General features: G+C 38.8%; 1 protein-coding gene across 2 annotated transcripts in view; it reads left to right on the forward strand.

Moving 5' to 3' along the window:
* Window positions 1-25,285, forward strand: part of CNPY1 (canopy FGF signaling regulator 1) — a 184,790-nt gene extending 159,505 nt beyond the window's left edge. The window contains exons 4-6 of one of the 2 annotated variants that reach the window (XM_040352717.1): window positions 20,603-20,809; window positions 21,535-21,631; window positions 24,995-25,285. In XM_040352717.1, the coding sequence (XP_040208651.1) occupies window positions 20,603-20,809; window positions 21,535-21,631; window positions 24,995-25,029 (339 nt within the window). In that variant the 3' untranslated portion in view covers window positions 25,030-25,285. The remainder of the gene's footprint in view (window positions 1-20,602; window positions 20,810-21,534; window positions 21,632-24,994) is intronic. The other variant, XM_040352718.1, reaches the window with a different exon arrangement.
* Window positions 25,286-25,550: the final 265 nt, after the last annotated feature.

Raw genomic sequence — 25,550 nt, forward strand, 5'->3', positions numbered from 1 at the left:
CACATTATTCTTAGTTAAATTATTAGAATTATTGATACTTTGTCTTTTTCTGACATGTTGACGCATTCACCCCTGAAGAGTGGTTTGTACCATAAAATGCATCATGTATATGCAGGATGTAGTCATGACTCTATTACATTGTGTCTTTTTTTATACTCTTACAGCTTGACTTGTTACCACCTAATACATTATTTTATTTTTTGGAGCCTTGTATACCCGCAACTGGCATGTACTGTTTTACCATTTACGTGTATTTATATCCGACATTTTTTCATGTTGAGGACATATGTGAAATTTGCATGTATACTATTATGTGCTAGGTTTACTCCTATGACAATAAATACATTTATCAATTTTTACCCAATGGTCTGTCGTATGCCTCATCTAAAGTCCTGAACTTTTCCCTTTTGTATCTAGTTGGAGTATCGTTTTTTTAAAGTTATTGTTAGCGCTAAAATTATTAATTACCTTTCCATATCAACCTGCAACTAGCAGTGATTTCGAGAACTGTAAAAAATATTTTACTTGTAACCATGGCAAAAGTATACCAAGACAGAATTGTAAACCTGCTGCTAATAACATATATGCTTGCAATTACAATCAGCCTAATGCATGGAATGTGGCACCCTTAGCAACATTCTTAGGTTTCCAGCAATGAGACTTTTATTTTTTATTTATACAATAAAGAGAGTGCTGCATGTCTAAAGGGGTGCTGGGGGTGCAATGTTTACAACACTGGCATTACCTGATTATGAAGGCCTCATACTGTGCACAGGTTTTAGAAAAGACTTTAGCATTTGTAATGTCAAAGCCTATGCCATTATCTACAGAACAGAAGCAGGTAATATTTTGCAATAAAATGTGCTAAAATCCTTGCGGCGTCTATAACTGAAAGTATTCATATATTTTCCCAGTTGGTTAGAAACACACCAATTTAGTGAAGCAGCCAGTCTATACTGAGAAACTGGGAAATGTATCTCAAATAAATGTCCTTATCCTCTAAATAGAGATAATGGTTTTGACTTTGGTCAAAAGGAATTTCTGCTGCCACAATGATGGCCCCTTCCACATTGATATTCTAATGAGCCTGGTATCTCTCAAAGTCTGTTCTGGGTGGAAAGCCTTGTCTCCGGTATAATTACAATAGGAAATTGTTCATTGACAAGCACTATTCAAAATCTCATACTCTTAAATGCTTTAAAAAGAACTTATTAGTTTCCAAAATATCCACTGTTCTCCATCACTTTAAAAAGTGCTTTACATTAATTGAATATTTGAGCTGCTACTATCAAATGCTCTTGCAATGTATTCCTTAGGTAGCTTTTCCATAAAGGTATCTCAAGGTGATGCTTTAATATGCATTTTTGAAGCATGGAATAGGAAAGTGTTTTTTTTTTTCTAAAATGTGCAATCTATCTAACATGTATTTTACAACTCCTATAAATAAAAATGTACATTTTTTTTCTCTCTCTCTCTTTCTCCATATATGTATTCATAATTGATATGGCTTTTTATATATTTTTAAATGTATATTCTTCATTTTCCGTACAATGAGCCTGCTTAATTATTATGAGTAATATGATTAATGATAATATCCTATCCTATGTTATTTTTTTAAGTTATTTTTTTTTTTAAAACAGTAAGATTAAGCATGTTATTAGAAAACTAGTATCTTAAGCAGCAAAAAAAAAAAAAAAACACAAAAGGGATTCAATTTCATTCACTGTAGGAAGTGTCCCGGTCAGTTGTACTTGTAACCTCAGTGGTTCTCCGACAGATCAAAGGTTACCATGCTCTGAAATGCTACTAGAACATCCACTACAATCAAAAGCATTTTGAAGTGCTTATTTGGCCCTTTAAGTGTTTTTTTTTCCAAGTAACAAAAAGTCATACAAAGCCATTTGATTTTCTTCAAATAATTGTATTTGGTTTTCTTGTAATCCTCAAACAGTAAGCATTATTTAAAATTTGCCGAATTTTGGGTTTGCTGAAAAAAAATAATGTTTTAACCACTTGACCTCCAGGAGGTTTTGTCCCCTTCATGACCAGGGCATTTTTTGCTATTTATCACCATGCTACATTAACTGCCACTTGCACGATCATGCAACGCTGTATGCAAATGACATTTATGTAATTTATTTCACACAAATACAACTTTCTTTTGGTAGTATTTGCTCACCACTATTTTTTTTTATTATATAAATAAAAAAAGACTGGAAAATTTGGAAAAAATACCCCAATATTCTCTTCTTTCTGCCATAAAACATATCCAATAAAAAATAAATCTTCTTAAATGTAGGCAAAATGTATTCTGCTACAAAACAAAAAACAATAAGTGTATATTAATTGGTTTGTGTGAAAATGTTAGCATCTACAAACTATGGTATATATTCTGGAATTTACACTATAGCTTTAGACGCTATACTGTATCGGCGGTGATCAGTGGCTTATAGTGGAACTGTGATAGTGTTGGGCAATCTGGTGCTAATAGACACTGGCTGAGGGGTCACTAACTGACACGCCGCTAGTAACACTAATAATACTGTACACCAGGGGTCAGCAACCTTTTTCCACTTAAGGGCTGGATTCACTGTATGTGAATTCATGGTGGGCCACATTCACCTGCTAATAAATGAGGATAATAATCCAGACCCCTTTACATTACACACCACTGGACTGATTTACATTACACAGCTCCGTACCTCTGGACCCCTTTACATGCATGATAAGCTTTAAAATTACGCACACTCGTGGATTAGCGACAAACTGCGATGCTTTAAAAATTTCTGCAGGTTACCAGTTTAGAGTTACAGAGGAGGTCTTATGCTACAATAATTATATACGGTGATACTTCACATGTCTGGTTTAAACACATTTACGTTTGCGTTGACGACTTACATATGCGTTCGCTTCTGCGCGCGAGCACAAAGGGATGGGGCGCTTAAAAAAAAATTTCTTATTAATTTTATTTCACTTTTTTTTTTTTTTTACAATGTCCCTTTAAAAAAAAAAATATCTGATTACTTCTACTGCTGTCAGAAGGAATGTAAACATCCCTTGTGACAGTATTAGGCAGTGACAGATATTTTTTATGGAGAAATCTGGGATCTAAGACCTCAAATCTCTCCTTTGCACTTAAAAGCATTCAAAATACCAGGTTTGGCTGTTTTGAATACTGTAATTTTTTAAAAAATTTGGTGCCTTTAAGTCTTCTGTTAACTGGAAGTGATGTCATGACATTGCTTCCAAGCTACTAGATCAGAGACCCGATCTAAGCCAATTATGGCTTCATTCGGGTCTCTGGCTAGCTGGCGGATGTGCCAGCTGGTTGATCGAGCCTCCCGGTGGCTTGGGCTAACAGCTTGGGATAACACCTGAGAAGCTTTTTAGCCGCATCCTTTGTTATCCCAAGAAAGCCGACTGGGGTTAGAATGTCCATGGGCCGGGTGCAACTGAATTCATCACGTGCACTGACGGGTCGGACATTTAGTGATGGCAGGTTGGGTGCGGCCCGCAGGCTGTAGGTTGCCAACCCCTGCTGTACACTGACACTGTACTAATGACACTGGATGGGAATGGGGTTAACTGTGTGCCTAACAATGTGTAATGTGTGCTGCTTTTATTTTCTGATCTGCCTGTTTTTCTCCCTTCTTTTCAGACAGAACATACAGCCAGATCACTGTTCCGAGTTCTGTGTTTTTGTTTAAAAACTGACACAAGGCCATCTAGTTCAACCAATAGAAAAACACAGAACTCTGTGTAATCGTACTCAGCTGATCAGCATGTTTAAGCCATAATCATTGGCTGAAATCTGCTGCCAAACTCGTGCTGTGTCCATCCACAGAACAGGTCGGCAGGGAGTGTGCGCATGCGTGCCCCAAACCCGAGAGAAGGCTGTTCATGTACATGTACCTGCCACCGCTTGCAGTATATTTACTGTGAGTGGTCGGAAAGTGGTTAACCGATTGACCTTCTGAAGATTTACCCCCCCTTCATAACCAGGCTATTTTACGACACTGCAATAATTTAACTACGCTGCACCCAAATAAAATGTACATAACTTTTTCCCCACAAATAGAGCTTTCTTTTGGTGGTATTTTATCACCTCTGCATTTTTTTTTTTTTTTTGCGCTATAAACAAAAAAGACCGTAAATTTTGAAAAAAAAATAAAAACAATTTACTTTCTTTTTAACTTTTCCAATTTTTTTTTTTTTTTTTTTTTAAATCAAATGTCTTCATAATTTTAGGCCACTCTGTATTCTGCTACATATTTTTGGTAAAAAAAAAATCCAATTGGTGTAAATTGATTGGTTTGCGCAAAAGTTATAGCGTCTGCAAACAATGGGATGTATTCTTGTTTTTCTTTTTTTTTTTTTTCTAGTACTGGCGGCGATCAACAACTTATAGCAGGACTGTGATATTGCAGTGGACACTAAGTGACACTTTTGACCATTTTTGAGGAACAGTGGCACTAATACAGTCATCAGTGCTAAAAATATTCACGGTCACTGTACTAATGACACTGGCTAGGAAGGGGGTTAACATCAGGGAACACAGGACCAATGCTTTCCTTACTGACAGAACGACGATCTGCATTGTGTCTCTTTGCCTAATGATCGGCAGGTGCAGGCGGACATTGAGTCTGCGATATGCGCAGATTAGCTTCCACTGTGTCTAATCACAGCTGGAGTGGGTGACCGGCAGCATGCGTGCGTGCCCCAAACCTGGGAGTGAAGGATCACATACTAGGTATGTGATCCTGAGCAACAGATCTACCTTGCCACTGTATATATAAGTTATACGGTCAGCAATCGGTTAATGTAGACAAACTAAGATTATGTTCGAATAATTTTTTGTGTTCTCGCATAATGGTGTGAATCATATATGAACTGGTGCATGATAAGTCTCGGTTCACACTAGCCAACTCCAAAGTTGCGCGATTTTTTAGTGCAACTTTGGAGTCCAACTTTGAAGCGACTTTGATAAGACTTTTACACTCTCTGGCATTGAAACCATGTCAAAGTCGGATCAAAGTAGTGCAGGAACCTTTTCTGAAGTTACATAAGTTGGAATGGCTCTCATACAGAAACATGGCATTTCACATGTCCTGCGACTTTGGGTCTCACAAGTCAGATCCCAAGTTGCAGTAGTGTGAACAGAGTTTTACTATGTCCTTTACGCTACAAAATAAATCTGTCATTATTTTTAAAATACATTTAAATGGTACCCGCCCCATTTTTACGATACACCGCCGCAAATTTCCAGGTAAGTGCTTTGTGGATCGGGCACTAACTCGGAAAAATTGCGGCGGTGTAACGTAAACCGGTTACGTTACGCTGCGCCCACTGTACGTGAATCTGGCCCTAAGTGATGCGCAAGCATTATGTAAACACAAAACATTATCTTTGACTGAACCAAATACTTGTTCATTTGTGTCTCACACACTCGCTCTTCCAGACACTGCAGCTCACATTAGGACAGTTTCAGCATCACAGGTAGTGCTGTCAATCCAGTGTCAAGCCATAGCAGTAGGCAGAATTAGGTATGGTCAAGTGCGGATTGAATAAATAGCTACATGCTTGTGAATTAGGAGTAACAATGCTAATAGCCATGCCCCTTGAGTTCATATAAATATTATTTAATCCTACTGTACTGCAAGCAGGCACAGCCTACATGAGAGTGGCAACTTTGCTCTGAATATAGGAATATATCTGAATATAGGAGCACTGCAGCATTGTTGCTGCACCATCACAGGAAGCTGCATTAGGTTTACTGTACCTAACGGGCAAGACAAAGAGAGTTGAAGGAGGACTATAAGAAAACTGTAAGTGCAGATTCAAATATAATTAGGTGTTGCAACACCCATTTTTAAATGAAAGGCCATATTTAAATTTTATATAGAAAAAAACAATAATGGAGTTTTTCAATTATTTCAATGTGGTTAGAAAATCTTATTTTAAGGCGTAATTTCGTGGTATTTTAAAAATCAATCCTGCCTCTTCCTGAGCTGATATTGTGGAAGTTTATTTATTTGGTATTTTCTAGGGAATCTGTTACACGGGGTATAATCTACAATGGCACGCCAGGACCTCTAGTGCGTTCAGTATTATGCAGGGGATTTGCCTTTGGCATCTTGTTTTTTTTATATTGTTGGCCTTATTTAGAAATAAACAGCCTTCTCAAAACTTGGAACCTACATTTTTGCCTTTTTATGAATTGTTTTTTTCAGAAGATCTTTCCAAATTACAACAGCCAATGTTTTCTTGACAAAAAAAAGTTCTCTTCTCTTCCTCGCAACATACAAACAGTACTCAATTTGCAGGCAGACTTTCCCAAAATTCTCACCCACTGATTCTGTAATTGGCTTATTGCTTTTCTTTTATGTCTGTGCAGAACTCGAGGCCAATTTACATTCATCCTTCACTTTCTCTTTAGGCATGTAGTGCGTTTGGTAGAAGACAGCATATCTTACGGTGTGCCAAGACTGGTCATGGGATTAGAGAATTTTCCCAGTTTAGAGAAGAAACTTGGATCAGATTGTTTAGTATGGCCAAGCTTAATAAACCCAAAACAGAAGCAGGTAACAATCTGCAATATCGCTTTCCATTTGAGCTTTAGCGTAGTGATATACTGTATTTCTCAACAAAACTAGACTTTCAAATTAAGGCTTCATTTCCATGGACGTTTTAAAAAACGGGCTGTAAAGCTAGTACAGACTACAGGAAAAAATCGTAGTTTTTAACAAAAAAATTTCCACGTTTTGCATTGAATTCAATGCACGTTTTGCCTCGCTAGTTTTCAGCCGCGTTTTTCTGTTTCTATTCAAAATCAATGGTTCTCTATGGAAGCCCATTGATTTGAATAGAGTTTGCACCAGAAGTCGGATCAAGATGATCCGACTTGCGGGGCGACTGGTGTGCAGAGAATCTTGAAGGGGAACCCCGCGCAAATGAAAATTTTTTTTGCGTGAGGTTCCATCCCAGGATGATACCAGACCCTTCGGTCTGGTATGGATTTTAAGGGGAACACCTACGCCGAGAAAACGGCGTGGGGGTTCCCCCAAAATCCACACTAAACCCTTATCCGAGCATGTCGCCGGTCAGGAATGGGGGTGGGGACAAGCGAGCACCCCCACCCCAAAGTACCTTGTCCCCATGTTGATGGCGACAAGGGTCTCTTCCTGACAACCCTGGCCGTTGGTTGTCAGGGTCTGCGGGCGGGGGGTTTATTGGAATCTGGAAGCCCCCTTTAATAAGGAGGCCCCCAGATCCCGGCCCCCTACCCATTCACCAGGAGGAAAAGTGTCAATAAAATAAAAACACAACACAGGTTTTTAAAATAATTTATTAGCCAGCTCCGGGGGTCTTCTCCTGCCTTCGGGGGTCTTCTCCTCTCTCCCCAGTTCTTCTCCCACTCTCCGGTGCCTTCTTCGGGGCTGGCCGCTGCTATCTTCTTGCAGCTCTTTTACTAGCAGTTGCCAGCCCGCTCCGGTCTTCCTCGTTGCCTTCTGCCTTCTTCTTCCGATGACGTCACAGTCCCAGCATGCTCCGGGTGGTGCTCCAATCTGCAATTTTTAGCGGGACTGCGACACTGTGGCGGACAAATCTGACCCCAAATGACACTTTTTGGGGACCAGTGACATTATTACTTTGATCAGTGTTATAAAAATGCACTGATCAATGTAAAAATGACACTGGCAGGGAAGGGGTTAACACTAGGGGGCGATCAAGGGGTTAAGTGTGTTCCCGCAGTGTGTTCTAACTGTAGGGGGGATGGGCTGCCAGGGACATGACAGAGATTACTGTTCTTGATTACTGGGAGCAGTAGCTACCTGTCATGTTACTAGGCAGAACGGGGGAAATGCCTTATTTACATAGGCAGTTCCCCATTCTTGAGTCCACGGGCACGCTCCGGTGCGCAAGCTATCCTTTTACGGACTGACATACAGGTAAGTCGGTTTGTGCAGGAGAGCTATTCTGCCGACATATATCGACGTGACCCGGTCAGTAAGTGGTTAAATAAGTGCATAGATTACTGGTTATCTGTACCTCAAAGTGCAGTCAGCCTCATTTTCTGAATGACTACTACTGAAATACAAATTACAGGTTAAGCTATTGTAAGGGATTAGCTCAGAAGCGGGGTGTGTGACCCCCTGGATGGGTTCACTACACACTGAATTATACAGAGAAACAGCCGAAGACGGTTGAAAGCAAAGATTTGGGTTTATTCTTCCATCTTGCTGGAAACAAGTGCAAGCATCCAAACAGCATAAACAAAATCAAACATAAAATAAACCCTGGCCACTTGGGGCGTCTACCTTCACCACACAGGAACCTGTCTATGGAGTCTGGCACAGCCTAGTGCTGGGCAGACACTGCTGGTCCTACAGCAGAAAACAATAGTCTCTTTTTGATTTTTATCACACAGAAAAATCAACAGCACCTCACCTCTTCAGAAGTATTTCTGATCACTGCTCTCCCTCACTCAGAAAGCCTCAGGATGCAGCAATCAGTAGTAATCCTCTGGATTACTTATATAGGCCTTAATTGCCTCATTCTGAACAGCTGAAGTTTTCCAACGCCCTTAAACCTTTCTGGCTACTTCTGCAGCCAACGCCCGATAATAATTGGTGTATTGTCTAAACAAGGCAGAAATGTATCTCCCGTCTGTGACAACACCCAGAGATTTACCTGACTTCCTGTCACACTATTTAGAGATATAATTATGTTAGTTTTGCTGTCGCATTCATCTCCATAGAACATGTGCTCTCACTTGCACATTAGAGCACAGGCATCAGGAAGAAAATTGATACTAAACACTACCAAACGCAGTTGAAAGCCAGACTGTGTAGTGAGAGAATGCACTACATTTAAAGGTCAGCCTTTGGGTATACTATGTAAGGGGGTGAACCTATACAGGTATACCCCACTTTTAAGTACACAATGGGACCAGAGCATGTATGTAAAACGAAAAAGCAATACCTTTCTTCACTTCTGGGGTGTCAGGGACTATAGTAGGGGTGTCAGGGACTATAGTAGGGGTGTCAGGGACTATAGTGGGGGTGTCAGGGACTGTAGTGGGGGTGTCAGGAAGTGTTTTTCCAAGTAGCAGGGAATCTGAACTATCCGTGCACGGATTACTCAGCTGCAGCTTTAGCTTGAGAGCCACTTTACATACACTCACAGGTATGTCCTTACTCGCGAGTGTATGTAAAGTGAGTGTACTTAAAGCGGGGTATGCCTGTACTGATTTGTATTTATTTATTTTTATTAAAAGATACAACTGTGCTTTCAGATTTTTTTCTATTGGGTTATCACATTCACACATACACTATATTACCAAAAGTATTGGCACACCTGCCTTTACACGCACGTGAACTTTAATGGCATCCCAGTTTTAGTCCATAGGGTTCAATATTGAGTTGGCCCACCCTTTGCAGCTATAACAGATTTAACTCTTTGGAAAGGCTGCTCACAAGGTTTAGGAGTGTGTATTGGATTGTCTTTATTGACCTTGCTTTGTGCATTGATCCAAATCGTTTGGTGAAGGGGGCTTATGGTGTGGGGTTGTGTTTCAGGTGCTTTACTAAAACAGTGGGAGCCATTGTTTACTGCTGCTGGCAGTCTAATCCTGTGCAATGAGAGAGGGGGGTGGGGCCTCGTAACGCTGTGTGTGTCAATAGATGCACACAGCCCAGCTCGGGACACAACACAGATTGCTATCAGGGGGCCAATGCAGAATAGAAGCAGGGCACAGTGCCAGTAGTGGAGCCCAAAAGAGGAGGAATGAGGTTGCTCTGTGAAATACCATTGTTTTTATTTTTTTCCATCCACAACTACATTGCTCTGGAGTCTATAGACACAGAACCTTTTATGCTTGAAGCCAACCTTTTAAGTGGTAGTAAAGGCTGACTATAACTATTTTTTAATTTGTTCCCTCCTACTGATCCCACATAGTCTGCTTAAAAAAGATCAGTGTAAACACCTTTATTCAGTCTTGTCTGGTCTGTGATCCAGCAGCTCCATCTCCCCTGTGTATAGAAGCGTTTCAGCAATGGCTTTGAAGTGCTGGACCTGTTACCCACCAGCTCCCATGGCCCATCCATTGTCAGAGCTCACTCCTCTCCCCTGCAGCGGCTGATCTCTGACACAGAGATTCTGGATCACAGGACATAATATAAAAAAGGTATTTTACACTGATCTTTTTAATACAGGCTATGTAAGATGGGTAATAGGAGGGAGAAGGGAAAGTGTTTAAGAATAGTTAGACTTATCTTCCACTTTAGTTCAAAAAGTTACTTAGTCTTATGCTGCTATCACTTAAAAACACCAAAGCTGCTATCTTCCCTCTCACTTCTGCATCTTCTCACTGCCACTGTGAGACAGAGGCATTAATTGGCTTCCATACAGAATCGGACAATCAGTACCTACATGGCATGCTGTTTGGTCAGATTGTGATGAAATCCACTTCAAGAGATAAGTAATTGCCATATCTCATGCCGCGTACACACAACCGTTTTTCATGACGAGAAAATTCAATTTTTTTTAATTGGTCGTGAAAAACGGTCGTGTGTAGGCTCCAGAGCATTTTTCTCGACGAGAAAAATGGCCATTAAAAATTTAGAACCTGCTCAATTTTTTCTTGTCATTTTTCAAGTCTACGTTTTTCTCGTTGTGAAAAATGGTTGTGTGTATGCTTTAACGAGGGGGAAAAAAATGCACATGCTCAGATGCAAGGTATGAGACGGGGAAATTAGCATAATCAGCCCAAAGGGTGGCGCCATTCGAATGGGACTTCCCCTTTATAGTGCCGTCGTACGTGTTGTACGTCACCGTGCTTTGCTCGAGCATTTTTTATCACGATCGTGTGTATGCAAGGCAGGCTTGAGAGGAATCACGTTGAGAAAACCTTTTTTTTTTTCCATGACATGAATAACGGTTGTGTGTACGCGGGATAACAGTTTTTTTAACCACTTTCCGACCGTCCACTGTATATGTACATCCTGTTTTTAAAGATGGATATCCCGGTAACGGCAGCAGCTGCTGCCACAACTGAGGTATCCATCTTTACAGTGGGCGGCCGTGTAAACGTTAACGGCGGTCTCCGCGGCGGATTCGCCGCAAGATCGCCGTTATCGTTGGCGGGAGAGGGGCCCCCCCTCCCGCCGCTCTTCCGCGCCCTCCGCCGCTTACCGGAGCCGACGGTAGCGGCGAAGGAGATCGGATGCTGCCGGCTGGTGTGTGAGGACTCGACTGAGGGCAAGATGGCCCCCACCCGTCCTCATAGCTTTGCTGGGCGGAAGTGACGTCAAAACGTCAGTCCCACCCAGCCTCTTAAAGAGACAATTTTTTTGTTGTCATTTTTTTAAATGACAAATTTTTTTAATTTTTTTTATTGCATTTAAGTCTAAATATGAGATGTGAGGTCTTTTTGACCCCAGATCTCATATTTAAGAGGACCTGTCATGCTTTTTTCTATTACAAGGGATGTTTACATTCCTTGTAATAGGAATAAAAGTGATAAATTTTTTTTTTATTTCAGTGTAAAAAATTGTAAAATCAATAATAATAAATAAGAAAACAAAAAAAAAATTATTTTAAAGCGCCCCGTCCCGACGAGCTCGCACGCAGAAGTGAACGCATACGCGAGTAGCGCCCGCATATGAAAACTGTGTTCAAACCACACAAGTGAGGTATCGCCGCGATCGTTAGAGCGAGAGCAATAATTCTAGCCCTAGACCTACTCTGTAGCTCAAAAAATGCAACCTATAGAATTTTTTAAACGTCGCCTATCGAGATTTTTATGGGTAAAAGTTTGACGCCATGCTACGAGCGGGCGCAATTTTTAAGCGTGATATGTTGGATATCATTTTACTCGGCGTAACATTATCTTTCACAATATATAAAAAAATTGGGCCAAATTTATTGTTGTCTTATTTTTTAATTCAAAAAAGTGATTTTTTTTCAAAAAAAGTGCGCTTGTAAGACCGCTGCGCAAATACGGTGTGACAAAAAGTATTGCAATGACCGCCATTTTATTCTCTAGGGTGTTAGAAAAAAATATATATATCATTTTTGGGGGTTTTAAGTAATTTTCTAGCAAAAAAAACTGTTTTAGTCTTGTAAATGCCGAATCTGAAAAACACCTTCAGTCTGGAAGTGGTGGCAGCATGAGAACCTAAAGTCAATATTTATTGCCACTTTTTTTTTTTAATAAAGCACCCTGCAATAAAGGCAGATTGTTGTTACCTACCTCTCCAGCTGGTGGTGCCTCCAAGTTTCACTGTTGAAGAACTACAGCCACTAAGGACTCTTCTGCATCCACCCTTCAGTAAGTGTTGGAAGCCTCCTCTACACTTACTGGTTCCTTCTAGCAGCCCCTACATGACCAGGGTAGAACAGAGCTTGCCCCAATACCTGACACCCAGGCAAACCTCCCTCAATTCCTCCTCCCTATTATGCCTGGAAAGAACAACACTTCTCAGCAGTGGAGTTAAAATGGCTGAATCTGCATTTTATTAAACATAAGTGTTTAAATAACAAAGCATAATAACATAACAGTCCAGGTCAAAAATGGTTGCAGGTCCTTGACAGTACCATATAACTAAAAACATTGGAGTAGATTTACTAAAACTGCTATAATTAGAGCACTAAAAATCTGGTGCAGCTGTTCCTAGTAGCCAATCAGCTTCTAACTTTAGCTTGTTTAAGCTTTGACAATAAAAACTGGAAGCTGATTGGTTTCTATGCAGAGCTACACCAGATTTTGCACTCTCCAGTTTTAGTAAATCCCCCCTTTGTGTCTGTGGAACCAGTTAGCCAAGTTATGTCCCCAGCCCCCAAACATCACCTCAGGGACTAAGCTAGCTGACTTCAGACACCCATTGATCTTACCACTACATGGTCACTATAAATTGAACTGTACCAACTAAAGACACCATACGTAGGATAAGTTCCAATAATTTTCCCAAGAACACTAGATTTAGACGCCCCCATCAAGGACCCCAAACTGCCAAAATAACAACAAAAAACAACATGAACAGTTAGGGAGGAAAGGAGGGATGTTTATCTGATCTGCAAGTAAATCTACACCACACCTCCCCACCAACTATCCTCACATGCTCCTCCCAGTCACCTCATGTATTCGACCAATGAGGTAAGAATCATAACTTTCCACAGAACTTTAAAAATAAATAACCTCTGCTGTCTGGCACTCCTTCCACCCATGCCCTGGGCTTACTTTATTCCTTCATAGCTCCAGCCATACCTTTACTAAAGAACACAATTGTTATGTAGGGCTCTAACAGATCAAACCACATAGCTCAGCAGGGCAGTGGGCATCTAATACACTTACAAGTGTTGGATGTAGTGGATTATATAGCAACTGTAGTTCTTCAGCAGTGGTAAAAAATCGGAGGCACTTTAAAAGGAAAAATGAATACAGGATGTAACCATAAAACATGATGTAGCGAATAATTCTGGGCTTTCCAAAGCAAGAGCATATAAGTCACTCCTCTCTAAGGCAAACCATGTACAATTTGATTTGGAAGGAAAGAAAGTTGATTGATTCCCCCATCTACACAGTCAGTTACTGCTAGTGGCTATAGCCTTCGGCAGTAATTGCATGTAAAAGATCATGCAGGTAGGTTGTACCCAAGTCAATCAATGGATCGACTTGGGTACAACCTGCTTGTCTATAGATGAATCGAATTTCAGTCATTCCCTGCTGAACTGGCCAAGATGTGATCCATGAATGGCCAGCTTTACTGACTGTTTACTAACTCCCTGCAAAGCCTTATAGAACAGGAAGTGAGGGAAGATGAGTAAATCCAGCCATACCATGATTTAGAATTCAGCCAGTTCAGCAGGGACTGGCCACATTTTGATTATGTATGGGCAGATTGATTGTACCCAAGTTTATCCATTGATCGATTTGGATACAACCAGCCTGTTTGATTTTTCTTCATGTGGTTACTGCCAGCACCTATAGCCACTAGCAGTAATCATTATATTCTGCTGGCCAAGAAGGCTTCCTGCGCCCCCCTACCGGCAGAATACATTAGTAGCTGTGGGAGGCATTTTCCAATCAACACTAAACGTGTTGATGGGGAAATCGACCAATATTATTTTCTTGGTGGTGGAAGGAAAGAATATTGAGTAATCTATGGGCTGAATAAGTCCTCTGACTCATATGACTATGTGTGTAATTTGCATTTCCACTATAGAGCTCTGTAGACAGTTTATTTTTATTTTTTCAGAAAAGCCTGGTATACCTTTGAAAAGGATATCCACTTTGCTAGAAACAATACATTTTTCATATTCATGTGCAGTGTTTCATATGTAACTGATAAAACAGAATACACACTCAAAATCCCAATAACTGTAGCTAAAATCCTGTCTTTCTGATAAGAACGAAGAATACAATCAGATAGAGTTGTTCACAGACAGAATTAGTCCAGGGGTTCTATATAAGTGGGTCTTCTTCACAAGATGGGCCATGTAAAAGAGAGAACTTTTAATCACAGAGGTAATGTCTTATGTTTTATCAGAGGTTTTACTGTATATGACCATGAGAACTTTTTTTATAGAAGTACCATGATACCACAAGGTCTTTATTGTCTATATTCGAAGGGTTGCCATAAGATGACCACCTTTTTCACAATGATAAATCAAGGACACCTATTCCGGGGGAACATCCTTCCCAAATGCCTGCTTTTACTGACTGTAATCCTTTGTATGATGATATTAGAAGACAGAGGGAAGCTTCAGGAGCCAATCGTGCTTGTCAGACAAAACATTGTAAACATGCTTGCAGGATGAAAGAGCGCAGTAATGACTACTCATCCATTTTTTTTTTGTCTGGTCAGCAGACTTGAGAGTGTGGCTTTGACCGGACTCTACTGCTTCACTGTAATGAAGGTCTCAGGCCTCGTACACACGACCGAACATGTCCGCTGAAACTGGTCCGCGGACCAGTTTCCGCGGACATGTCCGACCGTGTGTACAGCCTAGCGGACCGGATTCCTGGCCTAGCGGACAGGTTTCCAGCGGACAAAAGTTTCTTAGCATGCTAAGAAACTTGTCCGGTGGAAACCTGTTCGTCGGACATGTCCGATGGTTAGTACAACTCATCGGACATGTCCGCTGGCCTGAAATCCCGCGCATGCGTCGAATTGATTCGACTCATGCGTGGAAGCATTGACCTTCCGCGTCAGAGAACGTCGGTGTCGTCTACGTCACCGCGTTCTCTGTCCGCGGGGATTTTGGTCTGATGGTGTGTACACACATCAGACCAAAACCTCCCAGCAGACATGTCCGATGAAAACGGTCCGCAGACCGTTTTCATCGGACATGTCTGCTCGTCTGTACAAGGCCTGAGACTATGCTAATAGTGATATCTGAATCACAAGACTACTTTAAAGAATAAGTTCACCTTTAGGAACATGTTACATGTTACACCCATGTTAAGGGTGTAACATGTGCCTAGGCACCTGCTACCCCTGTGACAGCATAGGAGATTTTTCTTCCCCACAGCCGCTGTCACATTTAACATCGGCATGGCTGTGCAAGGCTCCGCCACCATAGCTGTGTCATTTATTCACAGAGATCCACCACAGGACAAGAACAAATGTGATATTTGCTGCACTACTAGTCCATTGACACTTATGCCGCATACACACGATCGATTAAACCGATGAGAATGGTCTGATGGACTGTTTTCAACGGTCAAAACCGATCGAGTGTGGGCGCTATCGGTTATTTAACTATCGGTTAAAAAAAAGTCAACTTGTTTTAAATTTAACTGATGGATTCCTAACCGATAGGACAAAACCGATCGTTAGTAGGCATGACCATCGGTTAAAAATCCACGCATGCTCAGAATCAAGTCGACGCATGCTTGTTGTGTTTCACGTCACCGCGTTCTGACACGATCGTTTTTTTAACCGATGGTGTGTAGGCGCGACGGACCATCAGTCAGCTTCATCGGTTAACCGATGAAAACGGTCCATCGGTCCGTTCTCATCGGATAGACTGATCGTGTGTACGCGGCATCACTCCAGCTTTCTCACTGAAAACTTGCACAGAAGTAGGAAGTGTCTGTAGCCTGACATTGCACCCGCATTCCACTAATTGCGGGTTCAATGCTTTGCAGGCTCCTATGAAAAAAAAATACACATGTTTTTTCCTGCAAAGCTATGTGCATTCATAATTTTTTTCTTAAAGGCAAACTTAGCCTGTAACACCTTCCTGCACGGTCTATAGTACAGTCACGGCCAGGTGGGAGCATTGTTGTTCTGGGAGGATGACATATCGCTGGGTCCACTTTTTTCACCAGTCACCAGTCCATGTCCCTGATCACCGCCAAGTCAGTTAATATGATCACGCTGTATTGCACAGGTGATAGTATGTAAAAAAAAAAAAATCCTTATTTTCAAAATTATTGTGAAAAAAAAATGACTACTTCAAAAGACTCGCCATACCTCTTAATAAATACCTTGGACTCTATACATTCCAAAAATGAGTAATTTGGGGGATATCTGTACTGTACTGCCATATTTGGACCTCAAGAATTTAGCTAGGCCGTCAGTACATTGGGATTGATCGGTTTTCAGATATATATACAGTACATAGTTTGTGGACTCTAACTTTCTTATAGACTAAATAATATACACTGATTTTGTTTATTTTCACCAAAGAAATGTAGCAGAATACTTATTTACCCAAGTTCATGAAGAAAGATTATTTATTTGCAAAATGTAATGACAGAAACAAAGAAAAACATATTTTTTCCAAAACTTTTTATAAAAAAAAAAAAAAAAAAAACTGTGGTGAATAAATATCACCAAAAAAATGTCTTATGAGTACAGTGTTGCATGACCATGCAATTGTCATTCAAAGTGCGACAGCACTGAAAGCTAAATATCGGCCTCGGCAGGAAGGGGGTAAAAGTGACCAGTATTGAAGTGGTTAAAGTAGAAAATGCATTGGCAGATAAAACAGTTTAGGTGTTTTCCCGTAGTTCAATTTTAATTTAGCTAACAAAGTGAATCTATAAAAAAAATGTATTATTTTTTTTAGATTAAAGCATACCTTAACTATATCCATTTAGTAGGTGCACTCAATGGGACTTACAGCAGGAGGAATTTTCCAGCATAGTTTAATCAATGTCAACGTTTCAGCGGCCTGCCTTTCTCAAGATGTCAGGGTCACTAAGTGAAAATAAACAGAAAAAAGCCCACAAAAACAACTAATGCAGCCACCACCTCTAATAGCGGATACGTTCCTATTATTGTACAGTATATAGCCACTTGCCAGCTATTGGATGTGGTAGCTGCATTAGGATTTTTTTTTCTCATTATTTTCTCTTGGTGACCCTGCCAGGAACACAATTATTTTAGGCTGACAATGCTTATTCACTGGATCTATGTAGGAGCACCGTAGGCCGCTCGCTCCTGATTTGGACTACAGAACACACCCCACTTTGCTTATTTTCCTGATATTGTGGGAAGAGGAGAACTGGGTAAGGCTAATAACACTGCTTGGAATGTCAGTACAACAGGGGCAGTATTGGCACCTCACTACAGGATGATACAAGCTTCCTGGATTTCTAGCAGGATCAATACTTGTTTCTCTGTTCTTGTTGAGCTTATATAACAAAACAGTTTGAATGATATATTTAATGGACAAACAGGAAGCAAAAAAGAAAAGGTAATTGTTGTATTTGTTGTTTTAAATATACTTTAAAGCGGGAGTTCACCCATTTATAATTTTTTTTTTCTCCCCTTAGCTTCCTGCTCGTTCGGTCTAAGGGAATCGGCTATTTGTATTAAAATATGAGCAGTACTTACCCGTTTTCGAGCTGCATCTTCTTCCGTCGCTTCCGGGTATGGGTCTTCGGGAGCAGGCGTTCCTTCTTGATTGACAGCCTTCCGAGAGGCTTCCGACGGTCGCATCCATCGCGTCACTCGTAGCCGAAAGAAGCCGAACGTCGGTGCGGCTCTATACTGCGCCTGCGCACCGACGTTCGGCTTCTTTCGGAAAATCGTGCCGCGATGGATGCGACCAGCGGAAGCCTCTCGGAAGACTGTCAATCAAGAAGGAACGCCCATTCCCGCAGCCCATACCCGGAAGCGACGGAGAGGATGCATCTCGTAAACGGGTAAGTACTGCACATATTTTAAAATAAATAGCCGATTCCCCTAGTAAAAACGAGCAGGAATCTAAGGTGGAAAAGTGCCCTCTAAGGGTGAACCCCCGCTTTAAGACAAATTATCATAAGCTCAGATGCAGCATATGCACATAGCAAAGCTATGTTTAGTATAGTAGTTTTGACATGTCAACAACAATAGAGTAGGTTGCAAACCGTCACATCTGATGAACTGGGGACACTGGGATTTACTCACCAGGTTGGATATTTTCTATCAGCTTTACATTGCACCCCAGATGACACAGTTAATATGTCTTCATTCATGGATGGATCATAAAATATGTGTTGGTAACCGCTCATGTTTATGTAGGTCTCCGTATTATTGCCTGGTAATTTCCTAACAAACATCTGTCAAATTATGTGGGTACCTTAGAGTGTACCTTTCACTGAGCACAGGCCATCATATCCATGGTCTGCAAGAGATTTACTTTTACATAGCAAAAGATCCTACGGGTTCAAAAATGTTATCTTTCATTTTTTTTGCTTCAAGGTAAAGAGCAGAGAAAATAAAGTGCATCATAGGGAAGATCACCCAACAGGCATGAAAGAGTAGAAGTTCAATTTCGAAGAAAGGGTCATTTTCTGAGGGTCTTCGTTTTAGAAAGACCATATGCCATAAATGAACATCAAAGTTATGACAGAACTCACCTAAGTTATGCTGTCTGTGTGGTCGGCCTTGGGCAGTGTGACCTAACTTGCAGTGGGCAATGTTCTTTAATTTGTATATTGTGATATGAGTTTGGAAGCAAAGGTTTGTGTGCTGTTGCTGTCACTCACAGTAACAATGCCGCATTCTCAGATGACTGAAGCAGCTGTGGGTGGTGCCAGTTTTAGCCTCTGCAATGGGTGCCAGCAGAGCTCAGACAGGCCCCGTCTGCATATGCTTTTCAATGGATTTAAGTTTCATCAGCTGTCTGAGCATTACATTTAGGGGTTAAAAATGCCTTTTTTTTCAGCTATGTTTAATTGTGCGAATAAATCGCACAACTTGAAAATTATAGCGACACACATCAAAACTGCCCCAGCGGATTTCGGGTTTAAATGTGTTCTTGTATTGCTACTAGTTTCAAGTGTGGCTGGGTCATCGCACTGGCCTTTTTATTTTCAATTTTCATGAAATCTTAAAATGTGCGCCACTAAGTCTACAAAGTAAAACAAAACAAAAATCTAGATTGTGTCAGCCTGGCATTTACCAACATTATTGAAAGTTTTCTAGGTGCCCTGTAACCCCAAAACATGGGTTTCTACACAATACAGTCTGGCATAAAGTAATAAAATAGTTTTTATATTATATATACAGTACTGTATATATGTTTTGCAAATGCCAGTGATATTAGATTTGTCACAGCTTTGAATTCTTTTTCTGCAATAAAAAAAATCCAATTGTGAATTCAATGCAATGTGCCTTACAAACAATATAGTTTCCTTTGTCTTTTTTTTACTTAGCTCAGAAACAAATGTCACATCCAGAAGGCTGAATTTTAAATGGAGCATGAATGAAACAATAAAAGCTAGCCACAAATTTTAATTCTCCAGCCTGTATTTATTTGATTTGTGTCCAGATGGTGGTGAAGCAAGGAAACCCTTTGTGTAAATGAAGCACACATGTGAAAGTGCCTCTATAATGTAGTCATTGAGACCGGAAGGGTTCATACTGTGTCTGAAAGGAGACAATAGAGACTGGATATATCAACATTGCAGAAATCTAGTTCATTTGTGATTCGACCCCTTTGACTGTGGTTGTCATGAAAACTTCCTACTTTGATCAGCAGAGGGTGGAGAGAAAGCCTCCGAAAGGCCCAAAGATGCATCAGTATTGTTTACTGTGCACTTGGCTTCACTTCACACCCCCAATCCGGAAGAAGCAACAGAGATAGGACCATCTTGCACCTTGACCTGTCTAGACTGGGGAGTGGGCTTTTTGTGCCGGTTACCAAGAATACTGGGTGCTCTTTGACCCTTTGAGTATTTGCTGTTGAGGCACTCACTAAGTATGTAGGTAGTGTGTAAAAGCTTCTTGAATTCTTGCTTAATTCAGGAGGAAAGCGAATGAGACAAAGACATGGACCAGCTGTTATGAAATAAAGCTGAAACAGTAGAACCTGGGAGAAGTTACATTTTGTAAGCTATTATTTTCTACACAAAGCCCCTGGGAAGCATTAAAACAGCTGCATTGGCGATGGTGAACAACAACTATTCTAAGCAGTGGGCTTTTTACAACTCTTATTCATAGAAGAAGTATGGAAACTATGTAACTATTTATATCCTCTAACTTATATATTGACAATTATTGCATTTTTAAAGGTTATAATTTTTTCCCCCCTGATATAATGTTTGCAAGTTTGTTTTTATGAAGTATAATTCAGACTTTCTTTCTTTGTCTTTTTTTTTTAGGTTGCCTTAGTGAAATCCGAAGTATACCTAACAGAAGTTTTGGAAAGCATATGTGAAAAAATGGATGACTACAGCCTATATTATGACCCTAAGACGAAAGAAAAGTCATTCAAAAGGTTTGCACCAAGAGATAGCGAAGGTCTTCCTTCACTAGACTTCAACAATTTCCAATTCAATCCTGGAGATGGCAGTCCTTTAAAGTTTGCCGTAAGTTGTTCAGTATGGTGCTTTTTATTATTTTATATATATATGGTGTATGTGTGTGTATGTATGTGTGTGTGTGTATATATATATATATATATATATATATATATATATATATAAAAAAATCTATAGGACATTATAATGAGTATTTTGAAATTAACAAGTGCTTGTACTTGTATTTAGAACTGTTTGAGATAGAGCATTGTGGCTTTTTTGTATTTTTCTGTCAGCATTTGGCCTTTTCTATTATAAAGCATTTTGTTTCAACTTCTATTTAGCAGTCACTATTTTTTAATATTCAAGATCAAATTTACCAGTTATTTAATAATATTTGAAATGTTCAGATATTATTTCCAAAATCTGTACAATATTAATTTGGTGAATATTTTTGCAAGAGTTCTTAAAAAAAATCGATATATTTTATGTTTATTTTAACAACTTTGCAGTTGTTTAAAAAAAAAAAAAACTTTATTTACTAAGTTGTCGCATCGGTCTGTCAGATATAAAGTTTCAGTGATTTTTTTTTTTTTATTCTTTATATCTTTTGTTAAATTTTAATAATTCTCTCTTGTATTTATACTTGTGTTTATCCATTAATTATCTTAGTATTTCTATCTATATATTAAAAAAAACATTAAACCATTTAAAAGACACTAATATCTGATTAATGTAATTTAGCGATTGCTGTTATTTTGTATTGACTACACATTGTTTCTAATTTTTTGCAGTGTGAAAGTGTGGTAGAGGAGAATGATGAAGAAATACTTTCACTTGTTACCCAGGAGGCTTCCAATTTTGCTTACAAGCTGTGCACAGAGATAGCAGGTACTGTTTATGATATCGCCAATACTGCTGCATCTTTTTCGCTACTATGCCAGCTCTGTTAGTTCTAGAGGTTGGGCCATCTATGTGTCGCATCAGAGCTAAATCCCTCCCCTTCGCAGAAATCCTTAAAATTGTATTACTTGTTTACAATCGGAACATTTAGTTACTACAGCATGGTCCTAATCTTTATAGCATGCGTGTATTTTGTCTTCTGTTTGTAATGGCATCGCAATTCATTGTCAAAACTGCTTTTTCACTCATTGTGAAACCTTCCAAATTGTAGGCCTCATCTATTCATGCTTTTATTTTTTATTGCTTGTTCCTCTGTAAAAGTAAACAACACATTTTTTCTGTAGCGATTTTTGTGCACTTTTAGACATCTATCTACTGGTTACATTTAATGGAGAATATTTTTATCTTTTATATACTTTATAGAAAAGTAAAAAAAAAAAAAAATTGCAATTGCATTCCATTAAATATTTGATGCCGACATGATGAACTTCCACCATTTGCCCTTCCCTTGGCTTTTTTAATGTGGAATAGATGCCAGCCATAACAGCCCTTGGTTCTTTCACTGAAGGTGATTCACATTTTAAATAAGTGGCATGGCTTAAAATATTAATGGCCTGAAAAATAACAGAACGCATTGCACTCTAGACAATTTGGTCTTTTTTGTAATGAATAACAAGCACACTTTTATATTGTTCAGCAGTCAGGCAGTGTAGTTTGCTTCACCACATAGAGCCAGCCTGTTTTAGGGGGAAAAATGCATTATGTATCCAAGATAAAATATTGATTTTAGAACCAATGACATCTTAAAATGAAGGCTTGAGATCTTGGTATGTAAAAGAAAAAACCCTGAGGTTTTAAATAAATATTTAATCCTAACAGTATGTGCTTATAGATCTCCTCTCATGCAGCCCAAGTTGTAAATGAAGTTGATAGCAGTTTTGACATTTTTCTATACAGTATTGTATCTATGGAACCATGCAGGTAAACTCGCAGATTTTCAAATACTTGTTTTGGAATAGCACATCACAGAAGCACAAAGCATATTCAGAAGTAAAAAAAAAAAAGTGAAGCGTGTTAATCGATGTTTACCATTTACAATCTTTTTCTCCAAGTAAGATATCAAGGTTTATTCAATATTTGTCTAATTTTCAGGTGTGTTTAAAAAGTCTGAAAATCTCTAATCGCAAAGCTTTATTATTTATTGAATTATTTATTTTTATGCCGACATAGTGTAGGCCAAGAAGCCTGAGCTCGATTTACACAATGGATATTTCTCCTTATCTTAACATATTTCTTGTTTTCTGTTTAGCTTGTCCACAGGTTATTATTTTAAGGAATGTTTATTGATTACCAGGTTATTATTTTAATTTAGTTTAAAGAAAAGATTGTGTTTAAGTATTATTTTTTCGTACACCATTAAAGGAATATTTTTTGTATTTTGGCCTAGACATATGGCAGCGATTCCAAATGCAGTTGTTTACGCCGGAAAAAAAAATATTCATATGATGATTTTAGGTGATTGGTGTTAAATAAAAGACACAAGGCAAAAAACGAACATGTTGCGTACTATTTTTTTTATTGAACAGCGTACAGTACGTGGATCAATCAAAAGTGGACTTGATGCAAATACAGTTCCTTTAAACTTATTTTAAAATTAATAAGTATGCCCTGAGTATCAAATTTCATTTTAATTGTTATTATTATCCTATAGCTTGTTCTAATTAAACTGTACAAACATATATTGCAAGCAGTGCATTAAGGCTTCTTTAAAATATTATTTTTATTATTTTTGTGTGTTCTTGAAAATCACAACACATCATTGTGAATAAATGTCTTAAACTACTCTCTTTATGTTTCAAATATTTCACTATTTGATAACATTTTATTGAATAGACAAAGGTTTGCTTCCAAAATGACATACCAGCTATTATACTTGCATATTTTATTGTACGAACCAGAAAATCTAGTACTTTTTGTTGAAAATAATAACACAGTACTGTAGAATTCCCCGTGCCATCATAGGTTTAGTGTACAAATCTAAATCCTCAAGTAACCTCTGGCCTTCAAGATGTTGAACTACAAGTCATTACATGCCTGTTTAGGGCCATGGTGAGTCTTGTGGTTGCACAATGTCTGAACTGCAGTAGGTCTACTACTTGCTGGATATAAAGTTACAAAATATTGTAGAGTATTTACTTGTTTTGGTAACTTCATAAGCTGGTTGAAGACTTCGGATTAACATCACATTAGCTCTCGTCTACTTTAATATAATTTATCACATTTAGAGATGCAGAGAATGCAAATAGTCAATGTGTTTTCTTTGCGCTTATTAAAATCTTTGTAATTTTAATTATTAACTTATGTTTTTAGAACACTTCAGTTTGCTGCTTACTGGCACAAGTGTTTTTTTTTGTTCAAAAGAAGATTTTAACCTAAACCGATGTTGTGATTGCTTCATGATGATATCTTGAAAATTAGTTCTTTAGCCGCAAAACGTTGAGCTGCATAAAATGAGTATACGTGCAAAATGTATATAAAGTATCATAATTAAATTGCTCTTTCAAAACCAATTAAAAAAACAGAGGGTAGCTTAATAGGCCATTTGTTTGGGAAAGCAAAGCTGTATTTATACTCCTTGCCGCAGTGTAGTACAGATAAGTGAGTTGTACCATGTTAACAGTACAGGAGCATTCATTCTAACGGAAGGTGTGGTCTTACAATGTAGGTACAATGTGAGGAACAGAACAAGATACACAAATGCTTATTATGTATGGTGACCAGATAAAAATGATAATCTATCCTGATCAGTGGACCTGCCACACAGCTCGATGAAAGAAGCGATTGTGGAGGCTAATATAGGGTACTATTTCCTAGTGATCAGAGCAAGTCTTTTATATCTACAGGTCTAATCCAAATATATGTTGCAAGCAATCTACTGAACACAATTACTTATGCCATGTCACATATTATAGTAAATCTTTGGACTGGAGAGAACTCATTTAATGGTGCTTTATAAAAAAATATCTTAGATCTCTTGGGAAGGAAATTAGATGGCATTTTCTTTTAGGGTACATTAATTTTAATATTTACAATACTGCTTTTGCTGGCATCGTTCTTCATTATAAAGCAGAACACTTTTGCCTGGCAATTTTACTAGACCTAAAAATTTCAGTTCATAAAATATCATTTGATCCTATATTACCTTATCAAATAGATATCTTTTTTTAATACACTGTTAAAAGTAGGTTAGTAACATACTGAATACTGTTTATGTAGCTATGACTTTTTTAGATCATATGATATGTTGTGTTTTTATGATTTCAGCTGTGTTTGTTTTTCTTGTTTTTATAGGTTTTTGTAAAGATATTCCACACAGCGAACTGTAGAAGACCAAAAAACATTTTAGAAGAATTCCCCATTTCAAAGCATTACCATCACTATATAGTATTTTTTTTCCTCAATCTTGATTGGTCATCCTTCGACATGAGATACTACATACCAAAGATTTTTTGCTGCAAAATATTGGACTTGTGTATAAGCGGTGGTAACTTTTTTTTTTCTATACCAGTAAAAAGTCTCTTATTTTTAAACACACTTGGACTTGGTGGTTTTTCACTTACTAATAAAGTATATTTGAAATAAGCGCTGTATGATGTTTGTGTAATAAATCACGACAAGGGGATATGTTGAATGGTGATGTTCACAGCTTGGACACTGATGTCTGATGTAAGGTGGTTCCTGGAAAATCCTGATCCTAAGATATTATTAGGATGTTTTAAACTGAAAGAGTATTACTTACAAAATGTGTATTTTTTTCCTCTGCCATGCTATGTGTCGATATCTTATTTTCCTTCATTCCTGTAGGACCTCTCATTTATGGGGTTAATTATACAAATGTAGGCAAATT

This window comes from Rana temporaria, chromosome 5 (assembly GCF_905171775.1).
Source record: "Rana temporaria chromosome 5, aRanTem1.1, whole genome shotgun sequence".
Taxonomy (NCBI): domain Eukaryota; kingdom Metazoa; phylum Chordata; class Amphibia; order Anura; family Ranidae; genus Rana; species Rana temporaria.